The 19,253-nt window shown below is 37.6% G+C and overlaps 1 protein-coding gene across 9 annotated transcripts in view; it reads right to left on the bottom strand.

The window, feature by feature from the left end:
* The window catches only part of ASB3 (ankyrin repeat and SOCS box containing 3), a 111,615-nt gene that overhangs the window by 60,157 nt on the left and 32,205 nt on the right, over nt 1-19,253 (bottom strand). For all 9 annotated transcript variants that reach the window (XR_014839436.1, XR_014839435.1, XR_014839437.1 and 6 more), the window contains 1 exon segment: nt 15,922-16,080. Coding sequence is in view for 4 of the 9 variants with exons in the window: in XM_013992808.3 (XP_013848262.2) it covers nt 15,922-16,080 (159 nt within the window). In the remaining 5 variants the exon portion in view is untranslated.

Here is a 19,253-nt window from a genome sequence, read left to right as displayed (position 1 = left end):
TGGTATGCAATATGATCATCTCTCACATGCTGGGCAGTAGCAGCAAGCTGCAGCTCCCAGTCAACCACACAACCACAAGGATAAATTATTGATACACTCACAATCATTCTGTACCCACACAACCATTCTGTTTTTCACCTTCAGAACAGGTTCAACAAAATACATGAGACAGTCAACACTTTATTATAAAATAGACTTTATGTTAGATGCTTGAGCTTAACTGCATGCTAATGTAAGTATTCTGAGCACATTTAAGGTAGGCTAGGCTAAGCTATGATGTTCAGTAAGTTAGGTGAATTTTCAACTTACAATTTTCAACTTACAATGGTTTTCTTGGGATATAACCCCATCCTAAGTTGAGGAAGATCTGTACTCTATTAAATCTAGCTTCAACATTATGTATGTAAGATTTATCAATCTTGTTTCCTCTAGTTGAAGATCATTCATTTTCATTGCTGTATAGTATTCCACTGTGTAAAGAGCACACGATTATCCATTCTATTACTGGTAGATGCTCTTTGGATAGCTTCTTGTTTGGGGCTGTTACAGAGTGCTACAATGAGAATATTCTGGTATGTGTCTTTTAGTGAACAGTGATACCCATTAATGTTGAATATATGCTGAGGAATTGAAATACTGGAACAGAGTATATACATACTCAGTTTTGGTAAACTCTTCCAAACAGTTTTCCAAAGTGGCTATACCAATTCACACTCCCACCAGCAATCTATCTTCTGGTTGCTTACATCCTTACAAATACTTGGCATTTTCAGTTGTTTTCTTTTTAGGCATTCTGGTAGGTGTGTAGTGTTTACTCTTAACCTTAATCATCAGTCACTTTAAACTCTCTTTGGAAGTAGTTGAGGTATGAATGAATAAATAAAATACTGTTTTTATCCTGAGTTCCTTTGGGACTCATTAGCCTGGGTATACAAGTGAAGTAGTGTTGATTGTAAACTAAAGTTCCATAGCCTGACATTGGGGTTACAGAAGAAACAATTTAATAACAGCTATAGCTGGCTGATGTTACAGAGGAGTTCATTATATTATGTTCTCTAATCCTGTATATATTTGAAATGTTCCAGAATAAAAGTTTTTAGTATTCTTTACCAGCTCATGAAGCTGCATCTGCCAACAAATCTTACCCCACCAATGTTCTCCTAGATAATCCTGTCATCTTCTCTGAGATACCTTCTTGATGTCAACAATTGTAAAAGCCACTTGAGATTTATAACTGGCACAGTGCCAATGAAAATGATGTCACCCAGACCACAGGTGTCCTTTATCTCTCAATTCTGAATATGCAAGATACCAAAGTGATGCTGGTTTCCCGGCAGTGCTGCTGTATAGCAGGCAACGTGATACATCTGAGCAGCCGTGGAGAACCCGTTCCCTAACCTGCATCACTTTGGCATCTTGCATACTCTTGTTCCCTAACTTGCCACATACTCTGACACTGGGCCTCCTACAGAGCAGGGCTACTCATACCCTGAAGTTTCTCAGAGTTGCTCACAGAAACAAATCCTTCAGTTTCTGCCTTCAGTGCTTCTCGCTACAGGGCTCAAATATAAATCCCTGAAGCTGGAACATTAGGGCTGATCTCCCAGAAGCCCCTCTACCACCCAGTCACACAAATAAAAATCTCCACCTAAAAGCAATTAATTCCACCCCTGAATTTGCCACCTACTAGTTCATGAAGCAAATGCTCAGATGTTTAAAATACATCTGAATTATAATTTGGGATCAAGGTGGTGCCCTAGCTCTAATGGAAAGAACACAGACTGTCTAGTCAGACACTCTGTCCACCTGTGAGCAAGTTATTCTCTCAACCTCATTTACACTTATAAAATAAGGATAATCTACTTATCTACGGGCTTTTATGTTGATTTAATAATTAATATAAGAAAATACAGTAGGTGCTCAATAAATGTTCCTTCTTTCCCTCCTTCAGTCCCCCTTACCCCTTTCCTGATATACAACGGTCAACTTCTTTTCCTAATACACTCTACAAATAGCATACTCAGAGGGTCAACCTTTCAATATGAGAAGTTAGGCCATAATTACAATTTGCTTAAGACTAATACAATTTTCTGACTAAACTCCGATTGGTAACCTTCAGGCCATGTACCCTAAGGACAGCTTCTTCCCTTTACAGGATCAATCCTTTTGTCCAACAACCCAATTAACTGTAACTGCCATCCAGCACTAGAAGAACTACACATCCAAGTCCTCTCAAAGTGAGAGTCTAGACCCTCAAGTTTTCCCAATTTATTGTTCAATTTGCTGCTTCCATGATAATTATCTAAAAAGTTTTATTAATTTTAAAATTTTTTATTAGTTGATTTACAATGTTCTTTCAATTTCTGAACAGCAAAGTGACCCAGTCATACATGTATAAACATTCCTTTTCTCATATTATCCTCCATGGAGTTCCATCAAGTTTTATTAGTTTAAATGAATGCTTATGCTTATCATTCTTCCTCCACAGCCATACTGACCTTGTGTTACAAACAAATACATTATTTTCCATCCTCAAAAAAGTAACCCAGGGAGTTCCCTTGTGGTGCAATGGGTTAAGGATCTGGCATCACTGCAGAGGCTCACATTGGTGCTGTGTTGCAGGTTCAGTCCCTGGCTGGGGAACTTCCACATGCCACAGGTGCAGCCAAATAAAAAAAAGGTAACCCAAAGCCCATAATCCTCTTTCTTTCCAAAGCCACTAACTATATGAATAGTCATTCATTTGCCAGATTGTTCTCTCTTCCAAAAAACAAAACTGGGTCTACAGGAAGAGAGATGCTATTAACACAGAAACTTTATACTCTTTCTTGTCTTTCCACTTCCTGTCCAAGTTTTCACAGACCCTAAAGACATTTCCTTAGATTGTTTAGAGCTCAGAACCCTGATAATCATCTAATCAATTAGGGAAATTCAGCTGCAACTTCTACCATCCCATTGATAAGCAAAGCTACTTGGCTAAGCTGGTGTCTCTTTGCTCCTTCACCTCTCTACATGGTACCTGCCTAGTACTGTAGGCTATAGCAAAGGAGAACAACACTTAAAAGACAGAAGAGGACTATTGCTCAGTTAAGGATGCACAAAGAGCTGCACTCTGCAACACAGAAGCCAGTAGCCATGCAAGGCTAATTAATTAAATTTAAATTAAATGAAAATCTGAGTACCTCAACCAAACCAGCCTCACTGGTAGTGCTAAAGAGCCACACTTGGCTAGTGACTATCATACTGGACAGTGTAGCCATAGGACACTTCCTAGTTCTACTGGACAGCTCTGTTCTAGAGCTTACAATCTGACTGAATTAGAATTTAATCTAGAATATGAGGCATAGCTACCTACAAGATGCATGCCTGGAAATGAGGACAGGTAGCCAGCCCATTCGTTGTGGCTGCTATGGTTTGTAGCAGATGTTCAAGGAGAGAAAGGAAACGAGTAATTTTGGAACATGGAAGTACTGTGGATTCCCAGAGAGAAAAAGAAAGGAGAATCATAGGATCTGGTATTACATTGGCATCCAACAGAGACCAGAGCCCAAGGACAAAGAATAAGGATGAAATAAAACACCCCGTTTTGGAAGACAGAGCTCAAAGTACCTGAAGTACACAGAGATATGGGAGAAAGGCTTTTTCCCCTTCAATGGAAAGAGGTATTGTCTACAAGACTCTAGATGAAACAGCAGAAAAGAAAAACCAGACTGATGGTAGAGACACTGCCCTTTCCTCAACAGGTCAGATAGTCCTGAAGAAACCTTTAAGAGCAAAAAGCCTAAGAAAGCAAGAATAATACAGGAACATCATCTCCTGTAATAATTTCTAGGGAGACATTTATATTTTTAAAAAAATTCATTTCCCTATTTCTTATATTTAAGAGGGAAAAAGAAGAAAGCAAAAAGAAGTAATCTGGAATAAGATAACCTGAATAACAAAACATTGTTGAAAAGAAGAAATCAAGGAAATGGAAGCAACATTGACTCATAGAAAACTTATAATGAAAATCAAAACTCAGTTGAGGCATGTCGCACACTTGAGTGTAGTCATAAGCCCCTCGTGAAGATTTCATGAAGGCGTACATGGACTCAACATAAGATTCTAATCTGTGAGAAATATGGCAGACCTATACATATGTGTAAGTAATAAATCTAACTAGAAATAGTAAACTCTAATTAGGAAGAGTGAACAATGACCATTATTTAATGAAGCATTCATTAAAGAAAAAATTTCTAAAGGAGGGACTTTTTAAAATATAATTATCTGGGAGAAAATATTTGCCAAGTGTAGCAAGGGACATCCCTGACAAGGGATTTTAATCTCCAAAATATATAAAACAACTCATGTAGCTCAATATCAAACAAACAACCCAATCAAAAAATGGACAGGAGTTCCCGTCGTGGCGCAGTGGTTAATGAATCCGACTAGGAACCATGAGGTTGCGGGTTCGGTCCCTGCCCTTGCTCAGTGGGTTAACGATCCAGCGTTGCCGTGAGCTGTGGTGTAGGTTGCAGACGAGGCTCGGATCCCGCGTTGCTGTGGTTCTGGCGTAGGCCGGTGGCTACAGCTCCGATTCGACCCCTAGCCTGGGAACCTCCATATGCCACGGGAGCGGCCCAAGAAATAGCAAACACACACACACACAAAAAAAAAAATGGACAGAACACACAAGGCCAATAGGCACATGAAAAAATACACAACATCGCTAATGATTACAGAAACTCAAATCAAAACTACCATGACGTATCACCTCACACCAGTCAGAATGGCCACCATCACAAAGTCTACAAGCAGTAAAATGCTGTGAAAGGTGTGGAGAAAAGGGAATCCTCCTACATTGTTGGAGGGAATGTAAATTAGTTCAACCACTATGGAAAACAGTATGGAGGTTCCTCAGAAACTAAAAACAGAACGACCATATGATCCTGCAATCCCATTCCTGGGTATATATCTGGAGAAAATCACAGTTAGAAAAGATACAAGCAATCCAATATTCACTGTAGCACTATTTACAATAGCCAAGATATGGAAACAACCTAAATGTCCATCGACAGATGAATGGATTAAGACGTGGTGTATATATATGCAATAGAATATTAATTCAGCCATAAAAAGAATGAAATAATGCCATTTGCAGCAACATAGATGGACCTAGAGATTATCATATCAAGTGAAGTGAGACAAAGATAAATATTGTATGATATTACTTATATGTGGAATATTAAAAATGATACAAATGAACTTACTGACAATACAGAAACAGACTCACAGACTTCAAAACAAGCTTATGGTTACCAAAGGAGACAGACAGAGGAAAGGGAAGGAATTCAAAACAAGCTTATGGTTACCAAAGGGGACAAACAGGGGAAAGGGAAGGACTAGGAGTTTGGGATTGGCATATGGCACACTACTGTGTATGGAATGGATGTCCAAGGGGACCTGCTATCTAGCACCAGAACACTCTACTCAATATTCTGTGATAACCTACACGGGAAAAGAATCTGAAAAAGAATGGATAAGTGTATATGTATAACTGAATCACTTTGCTGTATAGCAGAAATTAACACAGTATTACAATCAACTACACTTAAATAAAATTTTTGAAAAAGAAAAAAACGGAACTGTGGCTCAGCGGGTTAAGAACCTGAGTAGTATACATGAGGACTCAGGTTCGATCCCCACCCTCACTCAGTGGGTTAAGGATCCGGTGTTGCCACAAGTTGTAGTGTAGGTTGCAGATATGGCTTGGATCCAGGCATTGCTGTGGCTTTGGCAGAGGCCAGCAGCTGGACCTCCGATTTGACACCTAGCCTGGGAACTTCCATATGCCGCAGGTGCAGCCCTTCAAAAAAAAAAAAGAAGAAGAAGAAGGAAAAAAGAAAATGTAATTATCCTACTGTATGCTCTTTTGGAAGAAATAACTAATGTGACAATGTGTTCTAGGGAATTACTGTAAACAAATTCTATACCAAATGCAAACTATAGTGAGCTGAGTTTTTCATCTGTAAGCTAGCAATACTCTTTCATTCTGAAGCTCAGATTTTGAAAGTAGTTCTACTGAGAAACAACATGGTCAGTAAGGCTATAATGAACAGTTTAACCACAGGCTGCCCATTTCCTCTAGTTATAGTGGCAGAATGGCCATTTTGAGAACCTCAGAGATCACCAACAAATTCTATTAACACTTTTGATTTATTTTTAATTTTTAATTGTATCTATGCTTTTTAAAATTCTACATGTACTCTATTCTCCATTATGCACTTCATTTTTATATATAACTCAACAATAAAATAATCTTTCCATTGTAAATTTAATTTGAATGAAACTTCTTCCCTACATCTTTCACAAAGCAAAAAAGAATGTTCACAGCCATTTTATCTATTATGTATTTCTCTGGTCCTGTGGTTATACTGACATCTGGTGGCACTAGAAAAGAAACTAGACTGTAATGATAAGAGATTCTTTTTTTTTTTTTTTCCTAGTGTTGCAAATTTATTCTATGTGACCTCAGAGTTTATGTTTTTCCAAGACTTGACCTATACTCAGGAGAGCAAAACTACTGAAGTACTAAACTAACTTCATTGACAGAATGTATCAGCTGCAACCTTTCAATATAACAATGTGACTGGCAAGGATGGGTAATCATTTCAAGAATGTCATTGGTTAAGTAGGACTGCCCAACAGTTATTTATTTCACAATTAAATTTTATAATCAGAATGATTACAAAAATAAGGCTTTCTCCATCAAAGATACGTACATAATTTCAAACCACTTTCCCATAATTTCACTTACTCCGATATATTCCTATCATGTGTCTTGGCCATAAATCTTCACTCTGAAATGTAGTATTTTACAGCTATTTAGAAAATTTTGTTCTAAAACTGTAATGAAAAGTTATACTTATAAAGGCCTTCATGTTTGGACCTCCTGTTGTGGCTCAGGGGATTATGAACCCGACTAGTACCTATGAGGAGGTAGGCTCAATTCTTGCCTGGCTTTGCTCAGTGGGTTAAAGATCCGGTGCGGCTGTGAGCTGTGGTGTAGGTCAAAGACATAGCTCAGATCCTGCATTGCTATGGCTGTGGTGTAGGCTGGCAGCTGCAGCTCCAATTCTACCCCTAGCCTGGCAACTTCCATATGCCACAGGTGCAGCCCTAAAAAAAGGAAGGGGGGAAAAAAAGGACTTCATGTTTGCCCAATGACTAATATTTTTTCCTGTTTGGCTGCATATGGAGTTTCTCGGACCAGGGATCAAATCTGAGCCACAACTGTGACCTACATCACAGATGCGGCAATGCCAGATCCTTAGCCCACTCTGCTGGGCTGGGGATAGAACCCACAGCACCTCAGAAACAACATCAGATTCTTAACCCACTGTGCTACAGTGGGAACTCCATAACTAACAACCTTAAACATGTATACTGACGATAGAAAAAAAACTATGATCTCATGGACATAATTCATTATATTAGGAATTTAACAGAAAGATTGTGGTGAGTACCCCAATCTAATTTTACATGTTGCCACTGACATGTTTCTGACATTAGAGAGAAGTCTAATGGCCTATCAGACATTAGAGACCATATCTAGAAAAACACATTTTTTAATCACATGTAAGCCTTAAAAGGCAAAAACCTAAAAATCCATCATCTTATTGTTTTTCCATGTCTCCCTAGTAACAGGGCCAAGAGAAACCTTTATTTTTTAATTTAATTTTATTTTTTGGCCACCCCCAAGGCATGTGGAAGTTCCTGAGCCAGGGACAGAACCTGATCCCAATACTGGATCCTTAACCCACTGCGCCACAAGAGAACTCCTAAAATGCAACCTTTAATGAACATCCATACTTCAGAGTTGGGAAAATTCAAACTCCTGTTTTCAAGAACTAACATGCCCTCAAACAAAACTGCTTAAATTACAATCCTTGGGGAAGATGCTTAACCTTTCCACTGAAAAAAACCTAAAAATAATTCCAAAGATAAAGTTTACTTAACATAAAATATATTAAATATATGAATGTTAAACCTCAAAATCCCTAGCACTGCAAAAAATAACTCTATGAATGATCACTGATCCATGAAAATACTAGTGAAAAGTGAAATGCAGGTTGGTTTGTTCAACTCTGGAATATATCAGCAGAGCCAGAGTGACAGGATATGCCACATAAGCTAAAGTATGACATGTTCTGGAGTTCTCTTGTGGTGAAACAGGTTAAGGATCTGGTACTGTCACTATGGCAGTTTGATCCCTAGCCTGGGAAGAACTACAACATGCCAAAATCATGGCAACAAATAAGTATGGGAGTTCCTGTTGTGGTGCAACAGAAATGAATCTGACTAGTATCCATGAGGATGCGGGTTTGATCCCCGGCCTTGCCCAGTGGTTCAGGGATCTGTCGTTGCCGTGAGTTGTAGTGTAGGTTGCAGTCTTGGCTCAGATCTTGTATTGTTGTGGCTGTGGCATAGGCAGGCAGCTGTAGCTCCAATTCGACCCCTCACCTGGGAATCTTCATGTGCTGCAAGTGCAGCCCTAAAAAGCAACAACAAAAAAAGTATGACATATTTTACTATTAAATATTGTAATAAATAGCTTCACATAACACTGTTTATAAAACATTTCATTTATATTTTTTATTTATTTATTTATTTAGCTTTTTAGGGCCACACCTGCGGCTATGGAGATTCCCAGGCTAGGGTTCAAATCGGGGCTACAGCTGCCGGCCTACACCACAGCAATGCAGGATCCAAACCGTATCTGCAAACTATACCAGCTCACAGCAACACCGGATCCTTAACCCACTGAGCAAGGCCAAGGATTGAACCTGCAACCTTATAGTTCCTAGTTGGATTTGTTTCTGCTGTGCCATGACAGGAATTCCTTATAAAACATTTCATTCTTAGTAAATATTACTCCCATGTTTAACACTGAAGGTTACACAAACTAAGCAGAGAAGAAGAAGAACAAAAGATAAAAAATAACCCATGAAAAGTCAAAACTGCATGCTTCGCAGTTCCCACAGAAACTGTTCTATGAAGTCACATTGGATTGGATTTGAGCCTCCAATTTATCAGTGTTGTTTTATACATAGGAAAATAAAGAGAAAAAACTACTTCCACATAATCAGCTAGATTTCCACTTAGAATCTACTATATTTATAAATGAAGGCATTCTTATTTCCAAAGCAGTTTTACAAATCTATCCTTAGAATATTTACTGTGTACGCATTTATGAGGCAAAGGAAAGCAAGAAAGAAGGCAAGAGAAAAGAAAAGAAATAAAGGGGCAGACTCCTTGTTAAACATAAACTTTAAATTGCATGTTAGCAAATGATGGTCTATAAGGACAATTTTCATACAGAAGGGGAAGTTTCCTTAATATTTCCTTTCTTCTGGAGTTTTCTCATTTTAATTACTGTCATCAAACTGAAAATCTCCCTTCTGAACTAAATTTTATGAAAATCTTGGTGAATTCTGTGTAGGGAAGACAGTCCCATTACAAACAGCAGAGTAGTAAATTTTCTAACTGCATTTAGTTTTCAGTCATAACCATACAACACTGATGATAACTTTTCCAGTTATCTGGAAGTTTCCACAGTTCTGTACTCATTTTCTAGGCTCTGATCTTCCAGTTTAGGTGGTCAATGGGTCACAGGATAGGTACCACAACATGCAAGGGAATATAGCTTCCCTGGGAGGATGGGGCAACATGAACAGTTTGGAAGACAACTCTACAGATGGGAAGGAAGCTATACAAGATGGGCAGTCCTCCTTTCTCACTTTTTTTTTTAAATGGCCGTACCTGAAGCATATTGTCCCAGGTCAGGGTTCAAATTGTAGCTCCAGCTGCTGGTCTATGGCACAGCCACAGCAACGTGGGATCCGAGCCGCATCTGTGACCTACACCACAGCTCGTGGCAAGACCGGATCCTTAACCCACTGAGTGAGGCCAGGGATCAAACCCATATCCTCATGGATACTAGTCAGGTTTGTTACCACTGAGCCACAATGGGAACACCCATCCCTTTCCACTTTAAATCCAGTCGGCCCAACAATTCTTCCTCGCCTTGAGATTATCAACTATAGTTTGTTACAAACCTTGACGTGTTCTAGATTTTGTTTTAACTAAAAAAAAACTCTTCTATTATATCTTGAAACAGGGATCACTATAGTTATTTAAAAGAGGGAGAAAGATACAGATAAGAAAAGCAGATTGCTGAAGTTTGTCATATTTATGGGGCAGAACATACACTAGAGCCCAGAACACTAAATTTAAGAAACACCTACCTAAAAAGTCACATATCCATTCTTCGTCAGTATGTTTTTGCAAAAGCTCAGGCTGTCTGTACTTTTCTTTCCTTTTCCTTCTTTAAAAATACTCTACTTCCAAACAAAGACCTAATAACAAGTGATGCAGTACTTGAGCATATAAAAGTATTCTATGTACTACACCTTCCTGGGCTTAAACTCTCTGCTTGAGTCAAATTATTTTTTGTATTAGCTAATACAAAACATAATTAGCATGATAAATTTGCTGCCAGAGAAATTAAATAAATCCTATTACTATAAATAAGTGATTTAAAGTTAGTCACTGGTTTGAATTATCTTAGCAACTCTTTATTAACATAAAAAAGAGAAAGTTAACTATATCCTGAAATGTAAGTCACTAAAAATTCTGCATCTCTAATTTTCTCCAAATATTTACACATAACAGGCAAGCAAAATATTGAATATCATAAATGGGACTATTATATGTTGAAACTGTAAACTAAATGATTAAACTAGCACTTCTCAGTTTCACGGAATATGAATTTTTTTTTTTTTTGCAATATTCCTAAGTGTTCCACAAAGAAAAATAACATTACAGTCAAGTACATTTCAAGGAGTTCCTGTTGTAGCTCAGAAGGTTAAGAACCTGACTAGCATCTGTGAAGATGCGGGTTCAATCAGTGGCCTCACTCAGTGGATTAAGGATTCAGCATTGCAAACTGCAGCATAGGTCACAGATGTGGCTCAGATCCTGCGTTGTTGCGGCTGTGGCATAGGCCGGCAGCTGCAACTCCCATTCAACCCCTAGCCCAGGAACTTCCACATGTTACAGGTGAGACCTTAAAAAAGAAAAAAAAGTTCAAAATGCTAGGTTAAAGTTAAAATAAGTGATGTTTTATAAGAAGCCACCTCGGAGACCATTTTTTCATTCAACAAATAATTTACCAGATGCCTACCATATAACAGGCACTGATCTGAGTCGGAGATTTACAACACTGAACATGGCATATAAAATTCCTGCTCTGTGGAACATTCTTTCTAATAAGGGGAGTCAATAAAGAAAGTAGCAAATAAATAAGAACAGTGATAAGTACAAGGAAGATACTAAAATAGGAGAGCTAAAAGAGTACAGAGGATACTGCGGATTAGGTGTACACTTAAGCTACATGGCTAGTGTTTTTTGTTTTTCTGCATTAGGGAATAGAGAATACAGCATTTCCCAGATATATACTGATGGAACCCTTCTGTCAGTGTACATCTATTAATAGCTCATGTAATCAATTTAGGAAATGCTATTCTAACCAATACACAGATAATAGCAGAATCGAGACTCAATCATAGCTCTTCTGATTCTAAATAGTGTTTTTACACATCCACATCTGTGAGCAGAAATATAACAATAGTACATATCTCATAGACTCATGATGAAAAACTAAACAAGCTAATTCATGTAAAACACTTGACAAAGGGTTTGGCAGACATTCTCAGTAAGTGTTACTGTTACAATTAATATAGTCCTCTGCACTTTATGTTTTCCTCTGTCATCCCAGGGTGGTTTACTTTTCTCTCTTTAACTACTTGGAACACTACTTCTAACTCTTTTATAGAACTTAATTATGTTCATTCCTCTGTGTGTTAGATTCCTTGAAGACAAACAACTAGAATAGAGACTACACACGGTATGGCCTCAATGAAAGCTTAAGCTTACTATTTGGTTGTACAGAACATCCAAAGTGGGTTGAATAATGTGTGTTTGGGGTTGGAGGGTGGGGGGGGAGAAACTTTATATAAAAAGCAATCTCCTCTTTAGGAAACTCCAACCATATTACAGCAAGGCTTCCATGAAATATCTTCATAATGATGCATTTTGATGTATTCAAAATACTTTTACAAATTAATATTACCAGTAATGGATCATTTTCTTCTTAAGATGCATGAAGATACCACTTCACTTCTGCGGTATTTCTAGAGAAACATATAACCTGCACTTTATCAAGAAAAAACATCAGAAGTTTCCATTGTGGCTCAGTGGGTTCAGAACCCAGCTAGTACCCATAGTATCCATGAGGGTGCAGGTTCAATCCCTGGCCACGTTCAGTGGGTTAAAGGATCTGGCATTGCTGTGAGCTGTGATGTAGGTTTCAGACTCAGCTCGAATTTGGCATTGCTGTGGCTGTGGGCTAGGCCAGTAGCAACAGCTCCAACTGGATCCCTAGCCCGACCATATGCTGCAGGTACGGCTCTAAAACACATAAAACAAAACAAATTGAAAGACATTCTATGAAATAAATGGCTTAAACTCTTCAAAAATGTTAAAATAAAAGATAAAAAACAACAGCCACATGTAAAAGAATGAAATTAGAATACTCTGTAACACTATACACAAAAGTAAAACTCAAAATGGGAGTTCTCTTGTGATTCAGAGGGTTAAGGATCCAGTATTGCCACTGCAGCGGTGCGGGATCCTGCTATGACAAAGATTTGATTCCTGGCCCAGGAATTTCCACATGCCACAGGTGCAGGGGGGCAGGGAACAGGGGCTCAAAATGGACTAAAGACTTAAACATAAGACCATATACTATAAAAGTCTTAGAGGAAAACACAGGCAGAACACTCTAACATAAATCACAGCACTGTCTTTTTTTTTATTGTCTTTTTTTAGGGCCGCACCCATGGCACATGGAGGTTCCCAGACTAGGGGACTAGGGGTAGAATCAGAGCTGTAGCGGCCGGCCTAAGGCAGATCCGAGCCTCGTCTGCAACCTACACCACAGCTCAGGGCAACGCCAGATCCTTAACCCACTGAGCGAGGCCAGGGATTGAACCCAAGTACTCCTGGATGCTAGTTGGGTTCGTTAACCCCTGAGCCACGATGGGAACTCCATACTATCTTTTTTGACTCACCTCCTAGAGTAAAGAAACTGAAACAAAAATAAACCAATGGAACCTAATTAAACTTAAAATTTTTTGCACAGCAAAGGAAATTATAAATAAAATGAAAAGAAAACCTACAAAATGGGAGAAAATCTTTGTAAATGAAGAAACCAATAAGGGATTAACCTCGAAAATATACCAACATCTCATGAAGCTTTACACCAAAAAAACAAATAACCCAAATAAAAAATGGTCATAAGATCTAAACAAACATTTCTCCAAAGAAGACAGACATATGGCCCAAAAAGCACATGAAAAGATGCTCAATATCACTAAGTATTAGAGAAATGTAAATCAAAACTACACTGAGATATTACCTCACACCACTTAGAACAGCCATCATCAAAAAGTCTACAAACAATAAATGCTAGAGACAGTGTGGAGAAAAGGGAGCCCTTCTACAATGCTGGTGGGAATATAAATTAGTACAATCACTATAGAGAACGGTATGGAGATTCCTTTAAAAACTAAATATAGAACTACCACATGACCAGCAATCTCACTCCTGGGCATACATCCAGAGAAAACCTTAACTCGAAAAGACACATGCATCTCAATGTTCACTGCAGCACTATTTATAATAGCCAAGATATGGAAGCAACCTAAATGTCCATAGACAGAGGACTGGATAAGGAAGATATATATAATGGAATATTACTCAGCCATTAGAAAAGAATGAAATAATGCCATTTGCAGCAACATGAATGGACTGAGAGATTTTCATACTAAGGTGAAATAAGTCAGACAGAGAAAGACAAATATCATGTGAGATCACTAATATAAAAAATGATAGCAAACTTACAAAACAGAAACAGACTCAAAGATTTTGAAACTAAATTTACCAAAGGGGGAATGTGTGTGGGGGGAGGCAGAAATTAGGGGTTTGGGACTGGTATATGCACATGGTGGTACATGGAGAGGCCAACAGGGAACTGCTATATAGCCAGGAACTCTACTCACTATTCTGTGATAATCTATCTAGGAAAAGAATCTTAAAAAGAATGGGTGTGAGTATATGCATAACTGAATCATTTTGTTATACAGAAGAAATTATCACAACATTGTAAATTAACATTACTACAATAAAACTTTTTAAATGAAAAAGAATCCTTTGTACTGTTATTTCCACAACTCTGAAATTATTTCAAAACAAAACATACTTTTGTCTAAACACAAAACAGGAAAAAAGAAAAGATGGCAAATAATCACATGAAAAGATATTCAACATCATTAGCAATGAGAAAAATGCAAACTAAAATCACAGTAAGATCAGCAGTTATTAGAGGGTTAAGTAGCAGGGGGAGGATGATTAAAAATAGGCAGCAAGGACTTCCCATCTTGGCGCAGCGGAAACGAATCCAACTAGGAAGCATGATGCGGGTTCCATCCCTGGCCTTGCTCAGTGGGTTGAAGATCCAGCGTTGCCGTGAGCCATGGTGTAGGTCGCAGATGCGGCTCAGATCTGGAGATGCTGTGGCTCTGGCATAGGCCGGCAGCAACAGCTCCAATTAGACCGCTAGCCTGGGAACCTCCATATGCCACGGGTTCGGCCCTAAAGAGACAAAAGACAAAAAAATTAAAAATAAAAATAAATAAATAAAAATTAAAATTAAAAAAAAATAGGCAGCAAGACAGAATTTTGGAAAAGGATGGAGCCATTCTACATTTATCATTGTCATTACACAATTTTATCCATACATCAAAACTCATAGAAGTGGATACTAAAAAGAATGAATTTACTATACATAAATTTTAAGAATATATATTTTTTAACTAACAAGGAAAAAATTAGTTTCATAGACACCTCATTTTATTCTCAGCCCAAAAAAAGACTAGATAGGTACTATTACTCTCACTTAATAAGTGAGGAAACTGAAGTATAGAGTAAATAAAGGAACATAAATTACATGTGGCAGAACCAAAACTATGGTCCAGATGCATTGATTCTATTCAAATGTTTTATTCTCTTAATTTTCTCATGTTCCACTAAACTTTGGAATAATTTTCTCATGTTCCACAATATCTCTGAAGACAGACAGGATCAGTGAGAGGGAGAAAAGAAAAAAAGACAGGTACTGGAGGTATGCCCTTTAAAATTTGGCCTTTCGGGAGTTCCTGCTGTGGCTCAATGGAAACAACTCCAACTAGTAACCATGAGGATGCGGGTTCGATTCCTGGCCCCACTCAGTGGGTTAAGGATCACCTACACAGCTGCAGTGTAGGTTGTAGATGTGGCTCAGATCCCGCATTGCTGTGGCTGTGGTGTTGCTGTGGCTGTGGCATAGGCCAGCAGCTTGCAGCTCTGATTAGACCCCTAGCCTGGGAACTTCCATAGGCTGCACTTGTGGCCCTAAAAAATAAATTAATTAAAGGAAAAGTAAAAGCAAACATAAAACATTCACAGGTAACCTTGTTACTACTGCTATAATTTAAGCTCTGGTCTTCAGAACAACACTGACAACAACTACTGCGTCAATTAAGAATAGGCTACAATTTTAAATAAACATTTAAAGAGATTCCCGGATGTACCACCCATGGGTAGAAAACAAAGAGGAACCTTTAAAAATACTGTTTTGATTTCAGAATCAAAGAGGCAGTATAATATTTGACAGAGAACATACTCCAAGTACAATAGCTTAAGGTAAAATCAAGCTTAGTTACTTTAGCAAAAAAAATAAAAATAAAAAATTATATCTATACCACAAATAACATAGCTCACCTAAAAACAGTGGTGTGGTTTCCTCTAAAGTAGTTGCATTAGGATCTGCTCCAGCTTCTAAAAGAATCTGTATGATTTTCCAATGTCCTTGACTTGCAGCAAGATGTAATGCAGAGAAGCCCTCAAAAGTCTTTGTCTTAATGTAGTTTTCAGAAGAATCTATGAAAGAATAAAAAATTATCAACATGGATATCATTCCATGTTCTGAGATTAAAACGCAAAGATTACATGAAGAATTTAATGAATATTAAAAGATAATTATAAATGGGAGATCTCGTCTTGTCTCATAGTTTAAAACTCTCTGGAAAATCAAGAAAAAATTCTAACAAGGGTCACAGTGTAAACAGCTCTCCACTATTCTTAACACATAAATTCTGCACACACACTCTTTCTCTTCTCTAATTTTTGGTAACTGGGGGAAGGAGAATGGCAGGGATTGAAAGGTAACACAAAAGCAAGATCAAAAGAGGATCAAGCACCAAAGATTTGCTTAAGCAAGATTTACTGAAATATTGATAAATTTGATTTTTTATTTCTAAGTTTCCTTGACAGAAATGATCTCATCTCTAGCATTACCTCCTTATACTCAACTAAAACTCAACTAAGATGAAGGTAGTTTAAAATACTCTTTTTCTAATCTAAAACTACATTCTAATTGTTAATGAACACTGCATTTCTAAAATGATAAAATAGAGGACTTCCCATGTAGCTCAGTGGGTTAAGAGATCCAGTGTTGTCACTGCAGTGGCTCGGGTCACTGGTGCGGCGTGAGTTCGATCCCTGGCCCAGAAACTTCTGCAGGCCACAAGTGCAGCCAAAAAACTGGAAATGAAAGGGGAAGGAAAGGATAAAATACACTTCAAAGAAATCAAACAGTGGCAATCAATTTATAAGGAATTTATGGGTTAATTTATTTTAGGTTTTTTAGGGGTTGTTATGAAAAAATCTCAAGGTTTTAGTAAAACGTTCAAATTATGTTAATAATGTCTACATTAAAATGATTGTAACTTACACCAGAAGATGTTAAGTGACTTTCTTATCTTTATTTCTAAAACAATAAAATTTTTTTTAATTTTATGGCTGTACCCGCAGCACATGGAAGTTCCCAGGCCAGGGACTGAACCCGAGACACAGCTGCAACCTGTATTGCAACTGCAGCAACACGGGATCCTTCCAATCCTACTGTGCCTATGGAGGATCAAACCCTGACTCAAGCAACTGTAGTCAGGTTCTTAATCCACTGCACCTACAGTAGGAACTCCTATAATTCTAAACAGAATAGAAGGATGGGCTATAAGGTGCAGGGGGAAGGCATTTCTGAGAATAGTGATAAACATAAACAAGTAAAAAAACATTTAAATAATATTTTCGTGAAATATCAGAAAACTAATGCTCCTGACTAAAATAATTGCCTGTTTTAAGTAATTCTTTTAATTGAAGTTCACAGCTGCAACTGGCAGTCTAACCCATAATAATATTCAACTAACATCTTGTAAGCATAAATAAATAAAACAGCCTACTACTTCACAGGACACACAATTGGCAAGCTAGTGTAGTTATAGTTTTAGAAGTTCCTATCACAAAAAACAGTGTTCCTCAAATTAGTCAAAAACTGGTACTTATTCAGAAACCCACAAAACTATAAAGCTAAGTGAAAAATTAGGAACAGACGGTTATGGATACAGATATGCAGACAGCTCCCAATGAAAAAATTTCAACATTATTAAGAATCTGACTGTTCTCAAAATAACAAATTTATTTTATTTATTAATCTAATTAATCCTAAACAAAATATCAACAGAGCTGGTTGTTGGTTATTTAAGTGGTTTTATTCTTGTAAAGTGACTTAGGTTGATAAGAGTTAGGGAGGGCAGGTAAAAATAACAATGAATTTTGAAAAATAATCAAGGAAAATATTGAGGGAAGCCTAGACTTACTATTAAACGATGTGATAAAGTCAGAACAAGTAAAATAATGTGGTTCATCTGGACACACCTCCTTTTTTCCCTGGCCACACCTGTGGCATGCAGAAGTTTCCAGGCCAGATATGCAACCTTCGCCACAGCAGTCACTTGAGCCACTGCAGTGACAATGCCAGATCCTTAACCTGTTAGGCCACCAGGGAACTACTAGACGCAACTTTAATCACTATGCTACACTGCCTTATCTAAGGCTCTTCAATATCTGTTACCACACCTAGTATAAAAGTGTAATATTTTCTTAACATGACCTAATAAAAAGTATTCTGAATTAGATCATATATTTGTCAAATAAAAGTATATGTGCATAATGTTATGATTAATTATAAGATTTTAAGTGACCTTTAGTCAGCAAATGGTTTAATATTGAATGGCATGATTAACTGCCACTGAAGATTATTACTGCCTTTCAAGATGATAAACTTCATGAAATTTCAATACCCATTATACTAAGTTTCCAATACAGGAAAGAAGAGAAGCAAATTTGTTATTTGTGCTAATACTTTATACAGAAAGATAAAGAGCAATCTATATATGCATATTAAATTTCTAAGTAATCTACACCACACTTCAGTGTACTTCAAGTTGAATGAGAAGACGTGTATGATTTCCAGGCTAGATTCTGCATCTAAATTGAAGATAGCAAAGCAAAGCCCTTCTAACTATTTAAGATTCTTCCATTCTAGCTGTGTAGGCCTGATCACGGTCATACTTAGTACACTAATAAAAGTATGTTTTAGGAATCTCTGGCAGTTCACTAATATTAGGTGAAGTTCAACAAGGATGAAATTACATAATAAAAGACACTTTTATGTATACCAGCTAAGCCACAAGGGAAAAGAGAATTAAAAATCATATAAAACACAGGTATAGCTAATATAAAGAATGGTAGAAATGTTAAACTTGCTTTGGAGACTTTTAATATTAACACACAATACCAAGTTAATTGGTACAGATATAAAGATGGTGTTGTCATCTTTTTTTAAGTGAACAATGGGCTATATAGTTCTTTTGCTTCATTTTAGCTTGATTCTTTCCTATTTTATTTTTTGCTTTTTAAGGCTGCATCCATGGCATATGAAAGTTCTCAGGCTAGGGGTCGAATCAGAGCTACAGCTGCCCACCTACACCACAGCCACAGCAACATGGGATCCGAGCCATGTCTGTGACCTACAGCACAGCTCATGGCAACACCGGATCCTTAGCCTACTTAGCGAGCCCAGGGACCAAACCTGCATCCTCATGGATACCAGTTGGGTTTGTTAACCACTGAGCCAAGACAGGAACTCCCTAATTTGATTTTTCTAGTCAGTGAATCAGATAACCCAATGTGAGAGAATTTTGGACATTAGT

Source organism: Sus scrofa, chromosome 3 (genome assembly GCF_054392235.1).
Source record: "Sus scrofa isolate SSC_HxYL_T2T_F1_AM1 chromosome 3, Sscrofa_HxYL_maternal_Yorkshire_Landrace_v2.0, whole genome shotgun sequence".
Classification (NCBI taxonomy): Eukaryota; Metazoa; Chordata; class Mammalia; order Artiodactyla; family Suidae; genus Sus; species Sus scrofa.
Note: the sequence above shows the minus strand (reverse complement) of the source record. Positions and strands in the feature narration are given on the sequence as shown.